The sequence below is a fragment of the Chrysochloris asiatica genome, unplaced genomic scaffold (assembly GCF_000296735.1).
Source record: "Chrysochloris asiatica unplaced genomic scaffold, ChrAsi1.0 scaffold00442, whole genome shotgun sequence".
NCBI classification, from domain to species: Eukaryota; Metazoa; Chordata; class Mammalia; order Afrosoricida; family Chrysochloridae; genus Chrysochloris; species Chrysochloris asiatica.
In genome coordinates this window covers 766,310-787,963 of record NW_006408960.1, presented here as the reverse complement: position 1 = coordinate 787,963, position 21,654 = coordinate 766,310, and the positions used below count along the sequence as shown (strand labels likewise).

The window sequence follows — 21,654 nt, the reverse complement described above, 5'->3', positions numbered from 1 at the left end:
ACGGCACTTAACAACAACAACAACCTTAGTCATCAAAATGACACTTTAAAGTGGTCTTTTGCAGTAACTCTCAGGACTTATATTTTCTAGAGCCTAGGATCATACAAAGGAGCTCTGGTAGCACAGTGGTTACTAATCAGGCTGCAAATCTCAAGGTCAGAAGTTTGAAACTACCAGCGGTTCCGCAGGAGGAAGATGAGGCTTTCTGCTCCCATAAAGATTTACAGCCTCGGAAACCCTGCATAGGGTCGCTATGAGTTGGAACCAACTCCACGGCACATGACAACAACAACAAAGGTCATACAGGGGTCTTAGTGTGGCACTGTACGATAAGCACTGGACTGCTAACCAAAAGGTCAGCAGTTCAAACCCACCAGCTGCTCCACGTAAATCCTATAAAGAGTCATAATGAGTCCAAACCAGCTGGGCAGCACCTAACAACAACAAGGGTACACCATCCATTCTCACAGCCTTGTTTTTAGTCAGTGACTTCAGTACAACTTGGACTTCTTCCTTCAATGCCATATGTCCTTGATTATATGATACTTCCATTTCAGGCTCGATATCAACCAATTCTTATTGGTTTACTAACTCTGTGTATTCCTTCCATCTTCTTTTGATGTTTCCTGCGTTGTTCAAAACTTTGCCCAAAGAATGCTTCAATATTGCAAGTAAAGGCTTGAATTGTTTCTCCTGTTCTTTCAGCTTGAGAAATGTAGAGCATGTTCTTACCTTTAGGTCTTCGCACATTTCTTTATAATACTTTGTTTTCTTGAGCTGCCCTGAACAGAAATTTTCTGTTCCGCTCTTTCACTTCATTATTTCTTCTAATCACTTTTGCTTCTGTATGTTCTAGAGCAAGTTTCAGAGTCTCTTCTGACATCTATGTTGGTCTTTTATTTCTTTCCTGTCTTTTTAATGACCTTTTTTTAAATTCAGGTATGATGTTCTTGATGTTATCCTGTAACCACTCTGGTCTTCAATCAAATGTGTCCAATCTCCTCTTAAGATGATCTCTAAACTCAGGTAGGATATACTCAGATCACATTTTGGTTCCTGGGGACTTGCTTATGAGTAATTCAGCTTCAGCCTGCACTTGCATATGAGCAATCAATGATCTGTTCCACAGTGGGCTCCTGGCCTTAGTTTGGCTAATGATACTGAGTTGCTCCATCATCTATTTCCATCGATGCAGTCAATTTGATTCCTGTATATTCCATTTGGTGAGGTCCACTTGTATAATTACCATTTATGTTGCTGAAAAATGGTATTTTCAATGGATAAATGGTTAGTTTTGCAAAATGCTATCATGCGATATCTGATATTGTTTCTATCACCAGCACCATTATTTTCCAACTACCGATCTTTCCTATTTCCCACTTTCACATTGTAATCACCAGTTACTATCAACGCAAGCTGATTGCATGTTTGATCAATTTCAGACTCAAGAAATTGGTAGAATTCTTCAATTTCTTCATCATTGGCTTTGGTGGTTGGTGCATAAATTTGAATAATAGTTACGTTAACTGGGCTTTCCTGTAGGCATATAGATATTATTCTATCACAAAAGCCATAGTATTTCAAGATAGATTATGTACTGTTCTTTTTTGACAATGAATGCAACACCATTCCTCTTCAATTTGTCATTCCCAATGTAATAAACCATAGGATTGCCCAATTCAAATCACCAATACCAGTCCATTTCAGCTCACTAATATTAGCATAGAATATCAATCTTGATGCATTTCTTTTCATTTTTTCTGACTTCCAATTTTTCCATTTTAGTACATTCCTTGTTCTGATTATTAATGAATGTCTGCGACTGTTTTTCTCATTTTGAGTCATGCCCCATCAGCAAATGAAGGTCCCAAAAGCTTTGCTCCATCCAGGTCATTAAGGTCAACTCTACTTTGAGGAATCAGCTCTTCCTCAGTCACATTTTGAGTACCTTCCAACCTGTTGTTGTTATTGTTAAGTGCTGTGGAGTCGGTTCCGACTCATAGCGACCCTGCACAGGGCTTCCGAGGGTGTAAATCTTTACGGGAGCAGAAAGCGTCATTTTTCTCCACGGAACCGCTGGTAGTTTTGAACTGCTGACTTTGCGGTTCACAGCCCGATTCTTAACCACTACGCTACCAGAGTTCCAACCTGAGGGGTTCATTTTCCAGAACTATATCAGATAATGTTTATCTATATTAATAGGTTTTCAGTGGCTACACTTTCAAGAGTAGACCACTTCTTCTGTCTTAGTCTGGAAACTCTACTAAAACTTGTCTACCAGAAATTGACAGCAAACCAATTGAAATGTTTTAACAAATGAGGCTTTCTGCTCCTGTGAAGATGTAAACGGGGGTTGCTATGAGCAAAGTGGCAGCATCAATGGGCTCAAGCATGGCAACAGCAGTGAGGTTGGCCCAGGATTGGGCAGTGTTTCGTTCTGCTGTACATAAGGTTGCTATGAGTCGGTACCGACTTGATGGCACCTAACAACAACAACAACATGAGTCAGAACTGACTTGATGGCACTTAACAAAAACAGCAACCATTATTATTATACACAAGTAAAATTTTGCTGAAGATCATTCAAAATTGGTTGCAGCAGTACATAGACAGGCAACTGCCAGAAATTCAATCTGGATCCAGAAGAGGATCCAGCTGACTTCTGTATGCTAAGCAAATAATCTGAAAAGGTAAACTATATAAGGAAGAATGTGACATCAGGATTGAAGGAAGGCTTGTTAATAACCTGAGATATGCAGATAACAAAACCTTGCTTTTTGAAAGCAAAAAGGACTTGAAGAAGTTTTACTGATGAAGATCCAAGAATACAGCCTTCAGTACAGATTATACCTCAACATAAAGAAAACAAAAATCCTCACAAATGGGCCAATAAACAAAATCATGATAAATGGAGAAAATGTGGAAATTGTCAAGGATTTTATTTTACTTGCATCCACAATCGACATCCATGGAAGCAGCAGTCAAGAAATCAAACAACATATTGCATTAGGCAAATCTGATGCCCAAGACCTCTTTAAAGTTCTAAGGAGCAAAGATGTCACCTTGAAGAATAAGGCATACCTGTCCCAAGTCATGGTATTTTCAATTGCCTCACATGCATGTGAAAGCTGGATAATGATAAGGTAGACCGAAGAAGAATTGATGCCTTTGAGTGATGATGTTAGAGAAGATAATTGAAACATCATGTGTTGCCAAAATAACCAATAAATCTGCGTTGGAAATGAAGGTGGCGAGACTCTGTCTCGCATGTTTGGACACGTCACGAGGAGGACCATGCTTGGTAAAGCAGAAGGTAAATGATAAAGAGGAAGGCCTTCAACAAGATGGGCTGACACAATGGCTGCAACAGTGGGCTCACTGATTATGAGCATGGCACAGGACTGAGCAGTGTTTTGTTCTGGTGGACAGAGTAGGAACCAACTGAACAACACTCAACACTGGATCACACCGACTTCTCTTTGGAGGCTGTTATTTTGAAATAATCCTGAGAAGTTATTTTTGAAGCAGCTCTGGGCCCAGGGGTGGCTTCTAGCTCTCTTCCCTTGAGCAAGCCAGGCCCTGGGGGGCAAGCTAAGGCTCAGAGCCAAATTTAAGAGTCACTCAGCCATTCTCCTTGGAGTCGCTGCACGCCTAACTTGACCCTTGAATGCTGGTTGCCCCATGAAGGCAGCTAACAGACCCAAGACACATTCTCGGACACATTTGGGAGTAAATCAATCCAGTTCTGGCTGTGAGACCTTGAGCGTGTCACTTAACCTCTCTGAATCTTCATTTGCTCACCAACAAACATACCAATGCTCATGAAGTTGGCACAGGACCGGGTGATGTTTCATATGCTCTTTATATATCCTCATCCTGAGCCAACTCAGAGGCAACTAACAACAACAACAAGGTGCACAAGTTCCACCTTCCTAGCTCTTGTGAGGATTCTCTGTGAAGCACAGGTGAATAAATAAAGCTAACCTTGAAAGATAACAGACTTTTGTATAAGGTGATCCCACCTTACATTAAAAAAAAATTTTTTTTTTTAAGTTGTGGAAAAAATGCATAAAACCTGTGAAAATCAGAACCTATGTAAGGCAGAAGAAACTTGTCACAGAAGGAAAACGCAAATATTTTCCATGGATAGAGATTGCTTGAAAAATGATTAGAGTGCATGCACCCTGTCAAAGGTGGGAAATGTGCAAAATTCATAAAAACAAGGCATGTCTTTCAAGTTCCAGCTCTCACAGGTTTTGCTGTATAACAAACCATTTGCCGTTTTAATCATTTTTTTCATGCAAACAATTCAGCGACACTGACTATGCTCATCATATTGTGCAACCATCATCAGTCCGATTCTAAATTTTTCTGTCACCCTACCAGATGCTTGGACTCCTGGTGTGGCACTGTTGGATCAGCACTGGACTGCAAACCACAAGGCCAGCAATTCAAACCCACCAACTGCTCCTCAGAAACCCTACACAGGGTCACTTTGGTAGCATAGTGGTTATGAGTCGGGCTGCTAACCTCAGGGTCAGCAGTTCGAAACTACCAGCTGTTCCGCAGGAGAAAGTCTTTCTGCTCCTGTAAAGATTGACAACCTCGGAAACCCTATACAGGGTCACTAAGAGTTGGAACCGACTCCACGGCACATAACTAACTATGACCCAGAACCAATTTGAAGGCTGTTAACAACAGCAACTAGATCTCAGAGTCCTGGTGTGAATAAGCACTAGACCACTAGAACCAGCAGTTCAAACTTACCAGCTTCTCCTTGGAAATCCAAAACAGGGTTACTATGAGTCAGAATCAACTTGACATCACGTAACAACAGCACCAGTATCTCTTCAGCAAGGCCTCTCCCTTCGTTCCCTTTTCCCGGCCCTGGTAATCACTAATAACAAACTTTGATTCCTATTCATTCACCTGCTTTAGATATTTCGTTCAACCAGGATCATTTAATATTTATCCTTTCAAGGTTCAACCACATGATAGTGGCTGAAGACTTTATTTCTCATTGTTGTTGTTGTTAAGTGTCATTGAGTCAATTCATAGCCACCCTGTATACGGTTTCCAAGGAACAGCTGGTGAGTTTGAACCAACGGCCTTGCAGTTCAAACCAACCTGGCATTCTAGTGCTTATCCTACAGGGCCATACAAGGACTCCTGTTTCATTTTATGGCTGAATAATATTCAACTACTAGGCAAATCTGCTGCAAAAGATTTCTTTAAAGCGTTAAAAAGTAAAGATGTCACTTTGAGAACTAAGATGTATCTGGCTCAAACCACGGTATTTTTAAATTCCTCATATGCATGTAAAAACTGAACAATGAATAAGGAAGCCCAGAGAAGAACCGATGTATTTGAATTATGGTGTTAGAGAAGAATATTGGAAGTACCATGGCCTGCCAGAAGAACAAACAAATCTGGCTTTCAAACAGTACAGCCAGAAGGTTCTTACAAAGCAAGGATGGCAAGTCGGTCTCACATACTTTAGACACGTTATCAGGAGGGACTAGTTCCCTGGAGAAGGTCATCATTTTTGGTAAAGCAGAGGATCAGTGGAAAAGAGGAAGACTCCCAACAAGGTGCCTGTAATAACAGACTCAAAACAGCAATTGTCAAGATAGTGCAGATCGGGCAGTATTTCATTCTGCTGTGCATAGATAGGGTCGCTATGAGTCAGAGCTGACTGGATGGCACCAGGTCACTGACACCACTGTGAAATCAACTGGCACATTTGACTTCACGTCATAGTAACTGTGTACCTAGCGCATAGTATGTGCTCAATAAGCAGTAGCCATTAACATCACTGTTATTCACATCAACAGTACGCTGAAAATCAATGTCCTTATTCCCTTGCCAAACAGACCGAAGTTAGCGTCCCCTGGGATGTCACATGACCACCAAGCACCCCATGGTATGATATGAAGAAGAAGATGCCTCACTTCCTGGGTCTTTTTCCTCCAGCCCCACAACCCTTGTATAATCAATCAGAAGAAAACCTCAGGTAAACCCAGATTGGTGTCCATTCTATAAAAGGCCTGACTAGCACTCTTCGAAAGTGTCAAGAAAAGTCAGAAACTGTCACAGATCAGAGGGAACTAAAGAGACAGGACAACTTTGTGGGGTTCTTAGATGGGATCCTAGACCAGAAAAAAAAAATCTTAGTGGGAAAACTGGAGAAATCCTAATAAAGCCTGGAGTCCGGTTAATGGTCATGTACCACTGTTATTTTCTTAGTTTTGACAAATGTACTCTGGTTATGTAACATTAGGGAAGCTAGAAGAAAGGAAGGTATAGGGGAATTCTCTGTACTATGTTTGTAACTTTTCTATAAACCTAAGATTATTTCTAGTTTAAAATTTTAATTTAAAAACGGTATGTCATTACTGACATACCGTTGATATGTATGTGTGTAATGAGCAGTATCTTAATAATAAAATTATTTAAATATAGTGAATGCACTACTTTATATTGCTACTATTCTGACTCATAGCGACTCTATCGATGCACGAGGTAACGAAACACTGCCCAGTCCTGTACCTCACAACTGGTTTTGAGCCCCTTGTTTCTGCCACTGCGTCCATCCATCTTCTTGGGGAGGGGGAGAGTCTTCCTCTTTTTTGCTAACCCTCTACTTTGCCAAGCATGATCTCCTTCTCTAGGGACTTTATATTATTATATGTTCATTAAATTATAGTTACTGTACTATAGTTGCTTTATGTTAGTTAATATAAATGATTACATGGATTATGTAAGTGATTCTATTAATTAACAATCAATTTAAATAAATCAATGGGTTGCTAATATGGCTGCAACATAGCAAAGGTTATGAGGATGATGTAGCACTGGCCAATGTTTCCTTCTGTTATAATAGGGTCACTGTGATACTTAAGGTTTTGTGACAACTTGTCTGGGTCAGGATTCTCAGTAATTTGGCAGTTGAGATGTGGTTATTTCCATGGTGAAATCTAATACAGGCATAGTTAACTCTACGATGATTGGCTATGAGCGGCCAATTAATTCAAAGGCTATTTCCTTCAGGGTGTGGCCTGCTCCCAATATAATGGACACACAGGAAAGACCTGCTCTCTTTTCCTCTGGGGACTTGGAACTCTACAGTTGTAAGCTGTTTCCTTCTCTAGAGAATCCAGCCTAAGACAGTCGCTATGAGTCAGAACCAACTCAATGGTACCCAGCAATAACAACTAGCTAATGCTATTAGTTAACTGTTTAACTCAGTCTGGATAGTACAAAGAGCTTACACACTAAACCACTAACCAGGGCACTGGTAGTTTAAGTCCCCCCAGAGGTGCCTCAAAAGAAAGGTATGTCCTGTCCTTACCTGGCTGGTGTGTTCCTTTTCCCTCACCTGTCCTCACCTTGCCAGTGGATTCCTGGAGCCTCACTTGTCCTCACTTGACCAGTGGCTCCCCTTGCCCTCACGTGACTTCACCTGTCCACACCTGACCAGTGAGTTCCTGTCCTCACCTGACTATGGGTCCCCTCAGCCTCACCTGACCGGTGGTAATGATGCCACTGCTCCTGCGTGATGAGCCCCAGCTTCCAGGCTTCCTGGGCCCCCGCACGCAAGACAGAGGTCAGGGGCACCTCCTCGGGCCCTGGAACCTTCCCAGTGCCAGCGGCCTGTAGAACGTAGGCAGGAGGCACAGCGTTCTCGTCCTTCCGGAAGCGACGCACCACCAGCTCCAGGTCTCGAGGCCTGGTCATCAGTTGAGACTTCAGCGCCTCCCACTCCTTCTCCTCAATTAGTGAAGGGACCGGGCAGGGCCCGTACTGGTCACCTATGAGGGCCTGGGAGAAAGGATAACAGGTTCAAATCTTGGCACCGACACTCAGCCTTCAAGCTTCCACTTTCTCCCCCTAAGCATGGCTGAGGGTGGTGGTGGTTCTTGCCTTCCACATGGGAGACCTGGGTTTGATCCCTGCCCAATGTCCCTCATGCATAACCACTGCCTGTCTGTCAGTGGAGGCTTGCAAGTTGTTATGATGTCTACACAGCTTCCAGACTAGGATGCACTAGAAAGAAAGACCTGGTGATCAACTTCCAAACATTAGTCAGTGACAGCTCTATGGATCACAGAGCTCCAGTCCACAACCAATCAGGGGGAAGGTGCAGGACCGGGCAGTGGTTTTGCTCCCTTGAGCGTGGGGTCGCTATGAGCCAGGGGCTGACTCAACAACAACTATAACAACAACAAATATAACTAGCAAAATACCACACCCTGGAGTGGCAGCAACAATTACATTGAGATGTGCCATCAGAGACTTGGCAAAGCACCTGGGTGGAGAGGTACCTGGGAGACCGCAACATCAGACAGGTACGTTTTGATTCCACTTAAGCACTGAGCATCACAGACTCTTTTGAGCTGGAAAGTCCCTGTGATCTGTTGAATAATGCCCCTCTCCTGGTGTGGCGCTGTAGGAAGAGCACTGGACCGCAAGGTCAGTTTGAACGGCAAGTTTGGCTGCTTTTTGGAAACCCTGTATGGGGTCTCTGTGAGTCAGAACCAACTCAATGGCACTTAACTACAACAACCCCTGCCACCAAAAATGTAAGGTCAAGATGTTCAAGTGATAGCTAGGGCCTAAACAGGTGAGGTACTCAACTCCCTGGACCTTGGAGTTTAATGGGAGAGTCAGATGTCAATTTTGAGAATTGGACAAATAAACAAAATTGTGGGGCAATCTTGGGAGTCTGCCCTGAGGAAATGAGGACTGAGCATGGAATAAGACCTGAGAAGGTGTTTATGGAACAGAGCACCTTGGGCCAAGACAACAGGGCGTGCAAAGGCACTGGGCTCACAGGCGGAGGAAATCTCATGTGCAAAGGCCCTGGGACAGGAAAGAGTATGACCAGTATGAGAAACCAATGGGAAGTGAGTCACTGACAAGGAGGACAAGATTTCTGTAGACTGTGAAAATATTAAAAGAGTTTAGTCTTATGATAAGAGCACTGCAAAAAAAGACCCAACCTATTTCCATCAAGTCAATTTCAACTCCTGGTGACCCATGTGTTACTGAGTTACCGTGCTCCAGAGGGTTCTCTTGGTTGTAATTATTACAGAAGCAGGTCACCAAGTCTTTCTTCCACGGAACCTTGGGTGAGTTAGGAGTCAAGTGCAAACTGTTTATGGCCCCCAGAGATCTGAGGAAGTCCCTATTTCTGCCCCTACATACTCAGAAAGTGTCCAAAGTGGAACACAAGAGAGTAAAGCCCAGGATGTCTGGCCATGGCTAAAGTTTAGACTTGGCTCATTATAAGATGGAAGCTGGCAGCCTCCCTCCTTGTTTCAGTACATTCCAAGAGCAAACACTGGGAAATCTGGATAAATGGAGTCTGTGAGGATGGGAATGTTGAAGAAGATACTGCTGCCAGGGGGACAGCCTCCAGAGGAAGAGAAGAAATTGGACGAGGGTAGCCAGCCAACCACACAGCAGTCTGATTACAAAGCACTCTTGTCTGAAGAATCCAGGCATGGGAAACAGGAAGAGATAACAAGAGGGGGACCAAGGAACCCTCAGAAGCAGCTCTCTGGGGCTCTGGAGATGCAGGAGTGCTGGTTGCCCAAGAGACCAGAGTCTCTAAAAGGAGGTGCCATGGGGACCTGTCTCCTGCCACACTGTCTAATGACTTATTTACCCAAAAGTGGCCTCTCCAAGGCATCCAGCTCACTCAGGTTTGGGTGAAAAGTCCTCCCAAACTGAACTACTGACCGAAAATAATGTTGTGACTCTTGGGCCATGGGGGTAAAAGACTGGGTTCAGGAGAAAAGCAGGAAGTGGAGAGAGTTGTTCATCATGGGGGATTCGCTCAAGTAGACATTTTAGAATGACATTCAGGCGCTCCGCTCGGGCTGACCGTGCCTGGGGGAAGCGTGGAAATCCTTCTCCAGCCCCCATGTGACCTGGAAGGCACACTGTGCTTTTCGCTGCCCTGCATTTGGGTTGCAAAATCTAATTCCTCTGGAGTTAGTCTTCTCCCCTCTCTTTCTCTCACACCATTTTTTTACCCCTAAAGAAAAAATTTCCTTTTTGTATTTGAAATTCAACAAAATGATCATCAGACTCATTTGGAAAATTAAATTGGAAGACTGGAAAATAATTGGGAAGGAGATACAAAAGTAGGGATTATTGTTAAGTGCCGTCGAGTCGGTTCCGACATATAGTGACCCTGAACAGGGTTTCTGACGCTGTAAATCTTTATGGGTGCAGAAAGCCTCATCTTTCTTTCACAGAGCAGCTGGTAGTTTCGAACTGCTGACCTTGCAGTTTGCAGCCCGATTCGTAACCACTACGCTACCAGGGCTCCTTAAAAGTAGGGGTAGAATCTTCCAAACATTAGAATATATTTGAAAGCAATGGTAGTGAAAACCGAATGTCACTGACATGCAGAGAGAAATAAAGAGCCAAAAAATTCTCACAGCCTCCTATTATACATGTAAAATGATACATAATAAACAGTTTCTTATCACTTTTCCCTGTGTCTTAATTTCTGTAAGAGCTACTGCCATCTAATGCAGTCTGACTCATGGCAACCCCATGTGTTACAGAGTAGAACTGTCCCACAGTCTTCTTGGCTGTCATCTTTGCAGAAGCAGATCACCAGGCCTTTCTACCGTGGTGCTGTTGAGTGGGTTCACCAAGCACAAAACATTTGCTCCATATAAGAACCTTAATTTCCTTTTTGGAGGCCTAATGTGTTGGACTGCTAACCACCATGTCAGCAGTTTTAACCCACCAGCGGCTCTGGGGGAGAAAGATGAGGTTGTCTACTCCCACAAAGATTTACAGCCTTGGAAACTCAATATAACAGTTCTACTCTATCGTAGAGGGTTGTTATGAGCCAGAATAAACTGTGAGTGTGGTTTGGTTTTTTAATCTCTAAAGCAAGGAGCCATGGTGGGGCAGTGGGTAGGTGTTTGGTTGCGAACCAGAAAGTCAGTGGTTCAAGCCTAGCAGCGAATCCACAGGAGAATGGTGTAGCAGTCAGCTTCTATAACAATTCCAGCCTTGGAGACCCCACGGACCAATTCTACCCCATCCCATAGGGTTTCTATGAGTCCGAATTGACTTGACTGCAATAGGTTTGGAATCTCTAAAATAGAGCCCCTGGCTGATGCAAATGGTTAACAATTCAACTGCTGGCCAAAAGGTTGGAGGTTTGAGTCCATCCCGAGGCACCATGGAAGAAAGTCCTGGCAATCTACTTCCAAAAAATCAGCCACTGAAGATCCTATGGAGCACAGTTCTACTCTGACATACAAGAGGTCATGACTTGACAGCAACCGAAGGCAGTGCCACTCAGTGGAACTTTCTACAATGCTGGAAGTGTTCCAATACAGTGGCCCTAAGCCCCATGTGGCTACTGAACTGGTGAGATGTGGCTAGTACGCCTGAGGAGCTGAATTTTTCATTTCGTTTTAACGAATTTAAATTTCAATACCCATGTGTGGTTGATGGCTACCATATTGGATAGCATGTTCCCAAAACCAAGCAGCTTTGATGACAGTGAATGCCCTCCCCTACATTCTACCATAGATCACAGAGAGGTTTCAGAGGATTTTTTGTTTTGTTTGTTGTTGTGATGAAGGAGTGTTAGTCAAAGATACCTTCTTAATTTTCCCTTCTTTATCCTCTCAGACTGCCGTGGTGCTGTAGACTAAGCACCAGACTGCTTACCAGCAGGTGAGTGGTTCAAACCCACCAACCACTCCTTGGAAGCCCTGTACAGGGACACTATGGGTCAGAATTGACTCGGCTGCACTTAATAATACTCTAGGTCTAGGAACTGGTGGCTCACCGGTTAAGAACTTGGCTGCAAACTGAAAAGCTGGCAGTTTAAACCTAACCTACAGTTCCAAACGACCAGCTGTTCCAAGGGAGAAAGATGAGGCATTCTGCTCCCGTAAAGATTTACCGCCTCAGAAACCCTGTACAGGGTCGCTATGAGTCGGAACCAACTCCACAGCACATAACAATAACAACAACAACAGCACCATGGAAGAAAGACCTGGTTATCTACTCCCATAAGGACTATAACCTAGAAACAAGCCCCAGTTCTATTCTGTCACACAAAGTCACTGTGAGTCAAAATCAACTCAATGGCACACAACAATAACAAAAACAACACACTCTAGGACAAAGGTCATCAAACTTTTTCTGTAAAAGGCCAGATAGTAAATATTTTCAGCCTTGTGGTCCAGTTTCTGTCCCAACTATTCAGCCCTGGTGCGATAGTATGAAAGCAATAATAGAAAATGTGTGCATGGCTGAATGTGGCTGTGTACCAATAAAGCTTTAGTGTCAAAATAAGCAGGGGTTGGGTTTGTCCCAAGGGCTGTGGTTCACTGACCACTGCTCTAGGGTTTATGAGTTAAAATGTCATAATTCCTGGATGTCTCAGGAACTAGGTGTTGCCATAAATCCAGAATCTAGAATATCACTAGCCAATAAAGCACAAACTGTTCATTGCGGGGTGTGGATTGTTTGGGGGACAGAGTGAGTAGAGTTGGGAGGGGAAGAAAGAAGACTCTGTAGCACAGCAAAACTGGCCTCATCTAGGAGAGGGATGGAGCCCTGGTAATGCAAATGGTTAAGTATTTGACATCTAACTGAAAGGTTACCAGTTCAAACCTACCTAGCAGCTCCATGGAAGAAAGACCTGGGAATATGTTTCTAACTAGATCCGAGGCAAGGAAACCCTATGGGGCAGTTCTGCTGTCACAAGTGGTTGCTATTAGCTGAAAACAAGTAGGTGGTACCCACAACAACAACAAAGGACCCAAAAAAAGTGTATCCCCGAAGCAGGTTCCATACAGGAACAGAGCCTTCTAGTGACACCAGTAGGTTCATATGGGGGAAATCTCCAAGATGCTGTGGGCTTCCACCTTTTCTAGGGCTTTCTAGGATCCCAAATTGAATGGGCAGAGGAAGTGGGAAAAGGTCCAGTTCAAAACATAAGATCCCTTCCAGCTTTCCTGTCCAGTTCACATCCTACCTCCAATGGGCTGCTAACGAGAGGACCCCGCCCAGCTCTGCTGGAAAAGAGTGCTGGGATCAATTATTGATGTCTGCCAGAGTCAGGCTATGAAGACAGGGTAGAATAGTAGAAATGCCACCCCTCTCCCTTACTGGCTCATTGGTGATGGAAATGAGAAGAAAGTAATCCACCCCTCCCATGAGACTCACCACAAAAGTAGGTCCAACTGATGTTTTCTGACACCGGTCAATCTCCTCCAAGCAGAGTTCTGCAGTCATATGGTCAGTGGCCTCAGTGTTTCTAATTCCCCACCTCAGATCAATGACCTGAGGATTACAAACCGTGAGTTTGTCAGGGAGGTGGGACAATGACTGATTTTTTTTCCAATTCACTTTGACAAAAATATAAAGTTTGTTTCAATTCCTTGTGACCTTTCCCAAAAGAGGGCTAACTGGATTGAAAGAACTTGAACAAAACTCATAACTCCAGTGTCGTCTTGAGAAAAGTATTAGATAGACCCAGATGGGAGGTCCTTCTTCAAGATCTCTGGAGCCTCGTCCTCATAATGACCAAGATATGACCCATATGAAAAGACTCAGGAACCATCACAGATGGGAGGAAACTGGGGAGAAAGAACAGCTAAATACAGTGGGGTGCCTGCGTGGGATTCTGGAAACAAAAGAAAGTAAGCATAGAAAACCGGTGAAATATAACTAAAGTTTGTTGTTACTGTTAAGAGCTGTCAAGTCTGTTCCAAGGAGCAGCTGGTGGGTTTTGAACTGCAGAACTTGTGGTTCACAGTCCAATGCTGATCCTACAGTGCCACACCAGGATCCTGAATAAAATTTCGAGTTTACTTAAGAGTAATTCACCCCCACTTTCCTGCTGAGGTAAAATGAATTCCTTTTTATAATCCTTTGCCTTGGTTCTTTGGAACACAGTTTGAGAGAATCCCCCACTTCCACCCGCTCCAGAATCCTGAGGAGCTACCTTTGCCCTAGTTTTCTTCCCCAGATGGTTTGTTACGTTTGTCCAAGTTGGTTAGCATTTTTTGAGTTAACTTGCAAACAATTTGTGGTTTGATACTTTTTATCTGACCATGGATTGTTGCCTGTTTTGTTATTGATATGCGCTTGGCAAGGATGGTTCAACAGACTACACAAATGGAGTGACAATAGTCCATACAAATAAAGTTACTATGGACTACTATGTTAATGAAGTATCTGTGGCCTACCCAAGGGGGATTGGCCATTTCCTAGGCCTGGTGGGAGGGCCATGTTTTGAAACTGACAAAGAGGGGTTTTTTGTTTTTTTTATTGTGTGTGTGTGTGTGTGTACGCAATCAACCCCACAAAAGATTTTTCAGACAAGAAGAAGACAGAAGCAGGAGGGTAAAAAAGGAAAAGAGAAGAGAGAAGAAGCAAAGAGAAAGGCCAGGAGCATGTAACACAGGTCCTGGGCTGTAGGTAACCTTGAAAACAGTGACAGGTCTGGAAGGAATTCTGCTGCAGCTTCAGTGGTGACAGAAGGCAATGCTGAGAAGAGCCTGTCCTGAGGGGGCTGTGAGGAGACCTGAACAGCCAAGATGGGGTGTGCAGGATGGAGAGAAAGATTTGCTTGTGCAGCAGAAGGTTGTCCTATGTTAAAGAAGAGCGTGGGCTGTGCTCTCCTTTTTGTGGGGAGTCTTCCGTACCTTGCCTATATCTTCCTGATCGTGAGTTGGACCCAGTTGTTTTCTTAGTAAATCACTTAACAGTGAGTTCTGTGTAACTGTTGCAGTGAATTAGCAAACCCAGCAGAGAAATACAGAAGGCGTGGGAGGGATGGCTGCTGTCAGACTTGGTAAAAGGGGTGGAGAGTAAAGGTATGTCTGACCTCCTCGTGATGAATTAACTGTGGACGAAGAGTCCTGGTGTGGTGCTGCTGGTTAATGCACTGGACTGCAAAGTCGATTTGAACCGCAAGATCCTCAGTTTAAGCTCACCCGGTGCTCCTCGGAAACCCTATACAGGGTCACTATGGGTCAGAACCGACTCAACGGCACTTAACAACAACAACAATCTTCACTTGGAGTCCTGGTGTGGTGCTGGAGGATAAGCACTGGGCTGCTAACTACAAGGTTGATGGTTCAAACCCACCAGCTGCTCCTTGTAAACCCTATACAGGGTCACTATGAGACAGAAGTGACTCAATGGCACTTAACAACAACAATCTTGATTTGCCTTATTCCCATAAACTTAGATCAGTCTAACCCTACTGTTACTATCATTTTACAACCCCCTGGAAAAACATTTAAATAATAGTAATGTTGTTGGTTAGTTGCTATCAAGTTGACCCTGATTCATGATGGCCCCATGTCACCAGAGTGGTGTGCCCAAAATGGTTTGCATGCCTGTGGTCTTTCGGAAGCAGATCGCCAGACCTTTCTTTCAAGGCACCTCACAGTAGATTTGAACCACCAACCTTTTGACTAGTAGTTGAAGACATGACCATTTGGGCCACCCAGGGACTCCAAATAGAAGGTACCAATGTGAGTGGCTTCATTTTTTAATCACCATCAAGGTACTGTGGTTCTCTAAGGTAGTCACATTAGATGAAGCTGGGTGTTAGGTATATGGAGACTTTTTGTACCATCTGTACAACTTTTCTATAAATCCAAAATGATCCCCAAATAAAAAGGTGATCCAAAACCAAAATGCTGAATGTTTCTTAAAGAACTGACTGTTTTCAAAACTGTTCTTGTTCAATAAGGACATGTCCACACTTGTTCCCAGAGCCGTTTTTGTAAAGAGGAGTGTTTCGTTTGGCTGAGAACGGACTGAACAACGTTTCTTTGACAACCGCATGCTTGAAGTTCATTTTTCCCTGCTGGCTGGAGAGAGGACTGGGCAGAATGACTTGATTCAAGAAACCTCAGCTGACCCCATGGAATGTTGGAATGAAAGGGTGGCAAAGAGGACTCAGAAAGGTCCTTGCCTCCTTAAATTCTTCAACCCAGAGAGAAAGACATATGCAATCCGAACTACATATGGGACAAAAGGGTAATAGTACTGCATGTGGCTGGAGGAAGAAAGGAAAAACCACTTCTGAGAAGGAGGAAGAGTCAGGACCCCACCTCAGGCAAGAGCCTTAGCCTCCCCATCTACACAATGAGGATGTTTAATATCCGCTGCCTCATAGTGTCTGTGTGAACATGAAAGAATGTGGCAGGGATTTTATCAGTTCTCTGGGATCATATTATCCCTTAAAAAAAAAAGAAGAAAAAAAACTGCTATCGGATTGGCTCTGACTCAGAGCAACTCCTTGTGTGTAAGAGCAGAACTGTGCCTCATAGACTTTTCTTGGCTGTGATCTTTGTAGAAGCAGATTGCCAGGTCTTTGTTCTATGGTGCCTCAGGGTGGGTTCCAAACACCAACCCTTCATTAGTAGCCAAGCACTTAACCATTTTCATCACCCAGGGAGGTTTTTTGGGGTTTTTTTAGGGTCTCTAAAAAGGAAACATGGCATTTCCATGAGTCAGGGTCAATTTGACAGCACTGGATAGCAAGGTCATTTGAACCGCAGTGTCGACAGTTCAAACTCAGCAGCCACTGCTCAGAAACCTGATACAGGGTCACAATGACTCAGAACTGACTCGACAGCACTTAACAATAACAACAGTGTTGAGTTGTCTCTTGATCAAGGCCACCACCCATCTGTCAGTGTGTGAACTTGGGTGCTGCTATGATGCTGGAAGCTATTCCACAGGTATTTCAAATACCAGCAAGGTTATCCATGTTGAACAGGCTTCATAGAACTTTCAGACTAGGAAGAAAGGCCTGGTGATTGATTACCAAAAATTAGTCAGGGACAACGCCATGGGTCACAACTGTCCCATCCACAACTAATCATGGGCATGTCATGAGACTGGGCAACATGCTGCTCCGTTTGTGCTGGGGGGTGTCATGGGTTGGAATCAACTGGACAGCAGCTAACAGCAAGAGTCAGGGTGGAGGTGAATTTCTAGCATGACTAGTTTCTTAGTCATTGTTATGGATTTAATTGTATTCTCAAAATAGGTGTTGGAATCCTGGCCTCCTAACTGAGAATGTAATCCTGTTCTGGAATAGGGCTTTCTTCGTTATGTTGTTGTTGTTGAGTGCCGTCGAGTCGGTTCCGACCCATAGCGACCCTGTACAGGGTTTCTGAGGCTGTAAATCCTTACGGGAGTAGAAAGCCTCATCTTTCTCCCGCGGAGCAGCTGGTAGTTTCGAACCGCTGACCTTAAGGTTCGCAGCCCGATTCGTAACCACTACGCTACCAGAGCTCCTTTGTTATGTTAAGGAATCCTTATAAGTGTTGTTGGTATGTGCCCTGGAGTTGGTTCCGACTCATAGCGACTCTGTACAGGGTTTCTGAGGCTGTAAATCTTTACGGGAGCAGAAAGCCTCATCTTTCTCCCATGGAACAGCTGGTATTTTCGAACTGCTGGCCTTGCAGTTCACAGCCCGATTCGTAACCACTATGCTATAGATCAGATGAATCTTGGCTGAATACCAGAAAGATGTTTGCCTATACTTTATTGACCGAAAAAGCTTTCAATTATATGGATCATGACAAGCTATGGATAACACTGTGGAGAATAAGTATTCAGGAACACTTAATTGTACTCATGAGGAATCTATACTTAGACCAAGAGGCAAAGGTTCGAATAGAACAAGAAAGTATCAAATTGTTTAAAATTAGAAAAGGGTTGTGCTAGGATTGTATTCTTTCACCGTATTTATTCATTCTGTGTGCTGAGCACACAATCTGAGAAGCTGAATTATATGAAGAACATGGCTTCAGGACTGGAGGAAGACTTATTAACAATCTGCGATATGCAGATGATACAAACTTGCTAGTAAAGAACACAAAAATCCTCACCACTGGACCAATATTTAACATCAAGATAAATGGAGACAAGATTGAAGTTGTCAAAGGCTTCATATTGCTTGAATAAACCATCAGCATTCATGGAAGCAGCAGTCAAGAAATCAAACAACAAATTACATTAGGCAAATCTGCTGTACAAGATTGCTTTAAAGTGTTGAAGAGAAAAGATGTCAGGTTGAGGACTAAGGGCCGCTTGACCCAAACCATGGTATTTTCAATAACCTCATATGCATGTGAAAGTTGGACAATGAATAAGGAAGACCGTAGAAGAATTGATGCATTTAAGTTATGATGTTGGAGGAGAATATTAAAATATTAAAATAGAAATATCAAAATACAACCAAATCTGTGTCAGATGAAGCCAGAATGCTCCTTAGAAGACAGGATAGCCAGACTTCATCTCTTATACTTTGGACATGTTATCAGCAGGGATCGGTCCCTGAAGAAAGATATTAGGCTTGGTAAAGTGGAGGGTCAGTGAAAAAGAGAACTCCTAACAAGATGGATTGGCACAGAAGCAGTGGCAATGGGTCCAAGCTTAGTAATGATAGTGAGGTTGGCACAAGACCAGGCCGTGTTTCCTTCCGTTGTGCATAAGGTTGCTGTGAACTAGTACTGACTAGACGGCACCTAACAACAACGACGTAAGTGTAGGGTGAGTCCTAAACCTAATAGACTCTGAGTTTTAAGAGTAAATTAGAGACAGATGCAGACACAGTGTCTAATGACACAAGAGGCAGATGCATCTACAAACCTAAGAATGCCAAGGATTGCTGGCTACTGTAAGCTGAAATATATAAGAAAGGACCTCCCCTTGAATTCAGACTTCTAGCCTCTTTAAAGGAGGCTTGGTGTGGTGTTGCAGGATAACACACTGGACTGCAAGGTCAGGTTAAACCGCAAGGTTGGTGGTTCAAATTCACCAGCTGCTCCTCGGAAACCCTATACAGGGTCACTATGAGTCTGAACCAACTCGATGGCACTTAAAACGGCCTCTTTAAGGCATCCATTTGTGATATTTTTGTTACAGCAGAATTGTAACAGCAACGTCACAAATAGAGGTGATATCACAGGGAACTACTAGTGTTGGATTACCCAATAAGCCAAGTAAGCTTGGACTTGCTTGTCCTCACTAACTAATTTGTAATAAACAATTTCACATGTTTTCACAACATCAAAGATTCTACTTCTAGGTCTGGTGGGCATCTGTCTCTCTCCCCTGTACCTTCGTTCAGAGCCAAGATTGTCAATTCAAATTGACAATCCCTGATAGGAATAGAATACCCAGTAAGCAAAGGTTTACTTAGTAATTTATATTGAACAGTTTAATATGTTCACTACAGATTATGGGGATGGTGCAAAACCATTGTGCAAGGCGTCCCCACAAGGCAGGGGATAACTCAATGGCAGACAACAGCAAGTGTAAAAGTAAAATACATCATCACAAACTTCAAGGAGAGAGCAGAGCATTAAACTTAGCGAGGGCGCCATAGGTCCATGAGACTGGTCCTGTCTACTGCATTCCTGCTTGCATTTCACTGTTGTTGGTGTTGGTTTTGATTCACAGTCAGCCCATAGGACAGAGCAGAACGGCTTCATAGGGTTTTTCTGGCTCTGATCCTTAGGAAAGCAGGTCCTTCTATACAACCAGCAGGTGGGTTGGTACCATCGGCCTTTCCATCGGCTGCTGAGCATTTAACCATTGCACTGTTAAGACTCCTTGCTTGCATTTTAAGGCAGGGGAAACTGAGACAGGGAGAAGCGGGCAGGCGCTTACCTCAAACATCAGGCCATGCTTCCGGCAGAAGGTTTGCACTTCGGGGTAGGCGGAGTTCTGTAGGGCTTCCCTTTCTGCGTCCATATCTGCAAGGAATGGCACAAACGCTATTAGTTGGAAGAACCCAGAACTTGTCGCTGCTGGTGACTCTGTTTTTAGCCTCTTCTGGTGTGGCGCTGTGGGTTAATGCACCAGACTGCAAAGCCATTTGAACTGCAAGGTCGGCAGTTCAAGCTCAGCAGCCGCTCCTCAGAAACTCTACAGGGTCGCTATGGGTCAAGATCGACTCGATGGCACTTCACAACAACAACAAGGTCTGCATAAGAGCTTTGGTAGCATAGTGGTTACGAGTTGGGCTACTAATCTCACGGTCAGCAGTACGAAACTACCAGCTGTTCTGCGAGAGAAAGGTGAGACTTCCTGCTCCCATAAAGATTTACAGCCTTGGAAATCCTGTACAGGGTCACTATGAGTCGGAACCGACTCCATGGCACATAGCCACCAGCACCCCCAGCTCCGCCCAGTCTGGGCCTCCACAACTAATACAAAAACACAGAGAGCATGGGATAAACCCAGGGAGACCAACTGTCCTGGTTTGCCCAAGACTTCCCAGTGTTCACCTGAAAAATCCCAGGAAAATCTTTGGTCCTGAGACAACCAGGGTGGTGGGTCACTCTAGGTTAGGGCTGCCAGATAAAATCCATTGTGCCCAGTCACATTTACATATCACATCAACAGTAATTTTTAACCTAAACCTATGTCTTTCCTTAAAGAAGGCAGTAGAATTGATGCATTTGAGTTACGGTGTTGGAGGAGACTGTTAAAAGTACCATGGACTGCCAAAAGAACAAACAAATCTGTGTTAGAAGAAGTATAGCCAGAGTACTCCTTAGAAACTAGCACGGCCAGACTTCATCTCCCATACTTCGGACATATTACCAGGGGGACCAGTCCCTGGAGAAGGACACCATGCTTGGTAGAGTGAAGGATGGGAGAAAAAGAGGAAGACCTCCAACAAGATGGATTGGCACAGTGGCAGCAGCAATGGGCTCAAGCGTATGTGGCAACGATTGTGAGGCTGACACAGGACTGGGCAGTGTTTCATTCTGTTGTCTATAGAGTTGCTATGAGTCAGCACTGACTTGATGACACCTAACAACAACAACAATAGCATCTCTTTCCATACAATAATTTGATGCATTCGCATTTCCAAGAAACAGTTTATTCGTTTGGGTAAGTTTTCATTTCAGCTAACCCTAGCTAAATTTACATTTCAGATAAAAAAAATTTAACATAAGCATGTTCCAACCCAGGTAATGTTTGGATAAGTTTACATTTCTGGTAAATTCACATTTCAGATAACCAGTAATACTTTTTAGCATATATTATGCCCCACCCCATGCAATATTTGTGATATATATTGATAATAAAAATGATTTGTTTTAAATGAGAACGAAAACACAGCATACCAAAATCTTTGGGACACGGTGAAAGCGATGCTGAAAGGACAATTTATTGCAATAAACACACACATCCAAAAAGAAGAAAGAACCAAAATTAACACATTAACACGGCATCTACAACAATTAGAAACAGACCAACAGAGGGAACCCACAGCCACCAAAAGAAAAGAAATAACAAAGATTAGAGCAGAAATAAATGTGACGTGGAGAGATGGAGCAGTTGGGGACTTAAGACCCAGAGAGGGAGTGGGGCTGTGTGCTCACGACCTTGGGGCAGGCTTGTAGGGTATACCCTTTGGTTGGTTGATGATGCATGGAGGGGCTTCTAACCATGGCAATGAAATGATATACAATAGGATGAATGTAAAACTAATGTTCTCCCATGTAAACGATCACATAATTCACAATAAAACATTGAAAAAAAAAAGATTTGTTTTTTAACCAAAGTGCAATTTTAACTCACTGCCTTGGTCTTGTGGGAAGTTTTAGT

At 43.5% G+C, this 21,654-nt stretch overlaps 1 protein-coding gene across 1 annotated transcript in view; it reads right to left on the bottom strand.

Moving 5' to 3' along the window:
• Positions 1 to 19,785, bottom strand: part of NWD1 (NACHT and WD repeat domain containing 1) — a 98,426-nt gene extending 78,641 nt beyond the window's left edge. Inside the window, exons 1-3 of the mRNA XM_006877115.1 lie at positions 19,702 to 19,785; positions 13,219 to 13,335; positions 7,524 to 7,821 (exon numbers count right to left, since the gene is read on the bottom strand). Of these exons, the coding sequence (XP_006877177.1) occupies positions 7,524 to 7,821; positions 13,219 to 13,335; positions 19,702 to 19,785 (499 nt within the window). The remainder of the gene's footprint in view (positions 1 to 7,523; positions 7,822 to 13,218; positions 13,336 to 19,701) is intronic.
• Between the last annotated feature and the right edge of the window lie 1,869 nt (positions 19,786 to 21,654).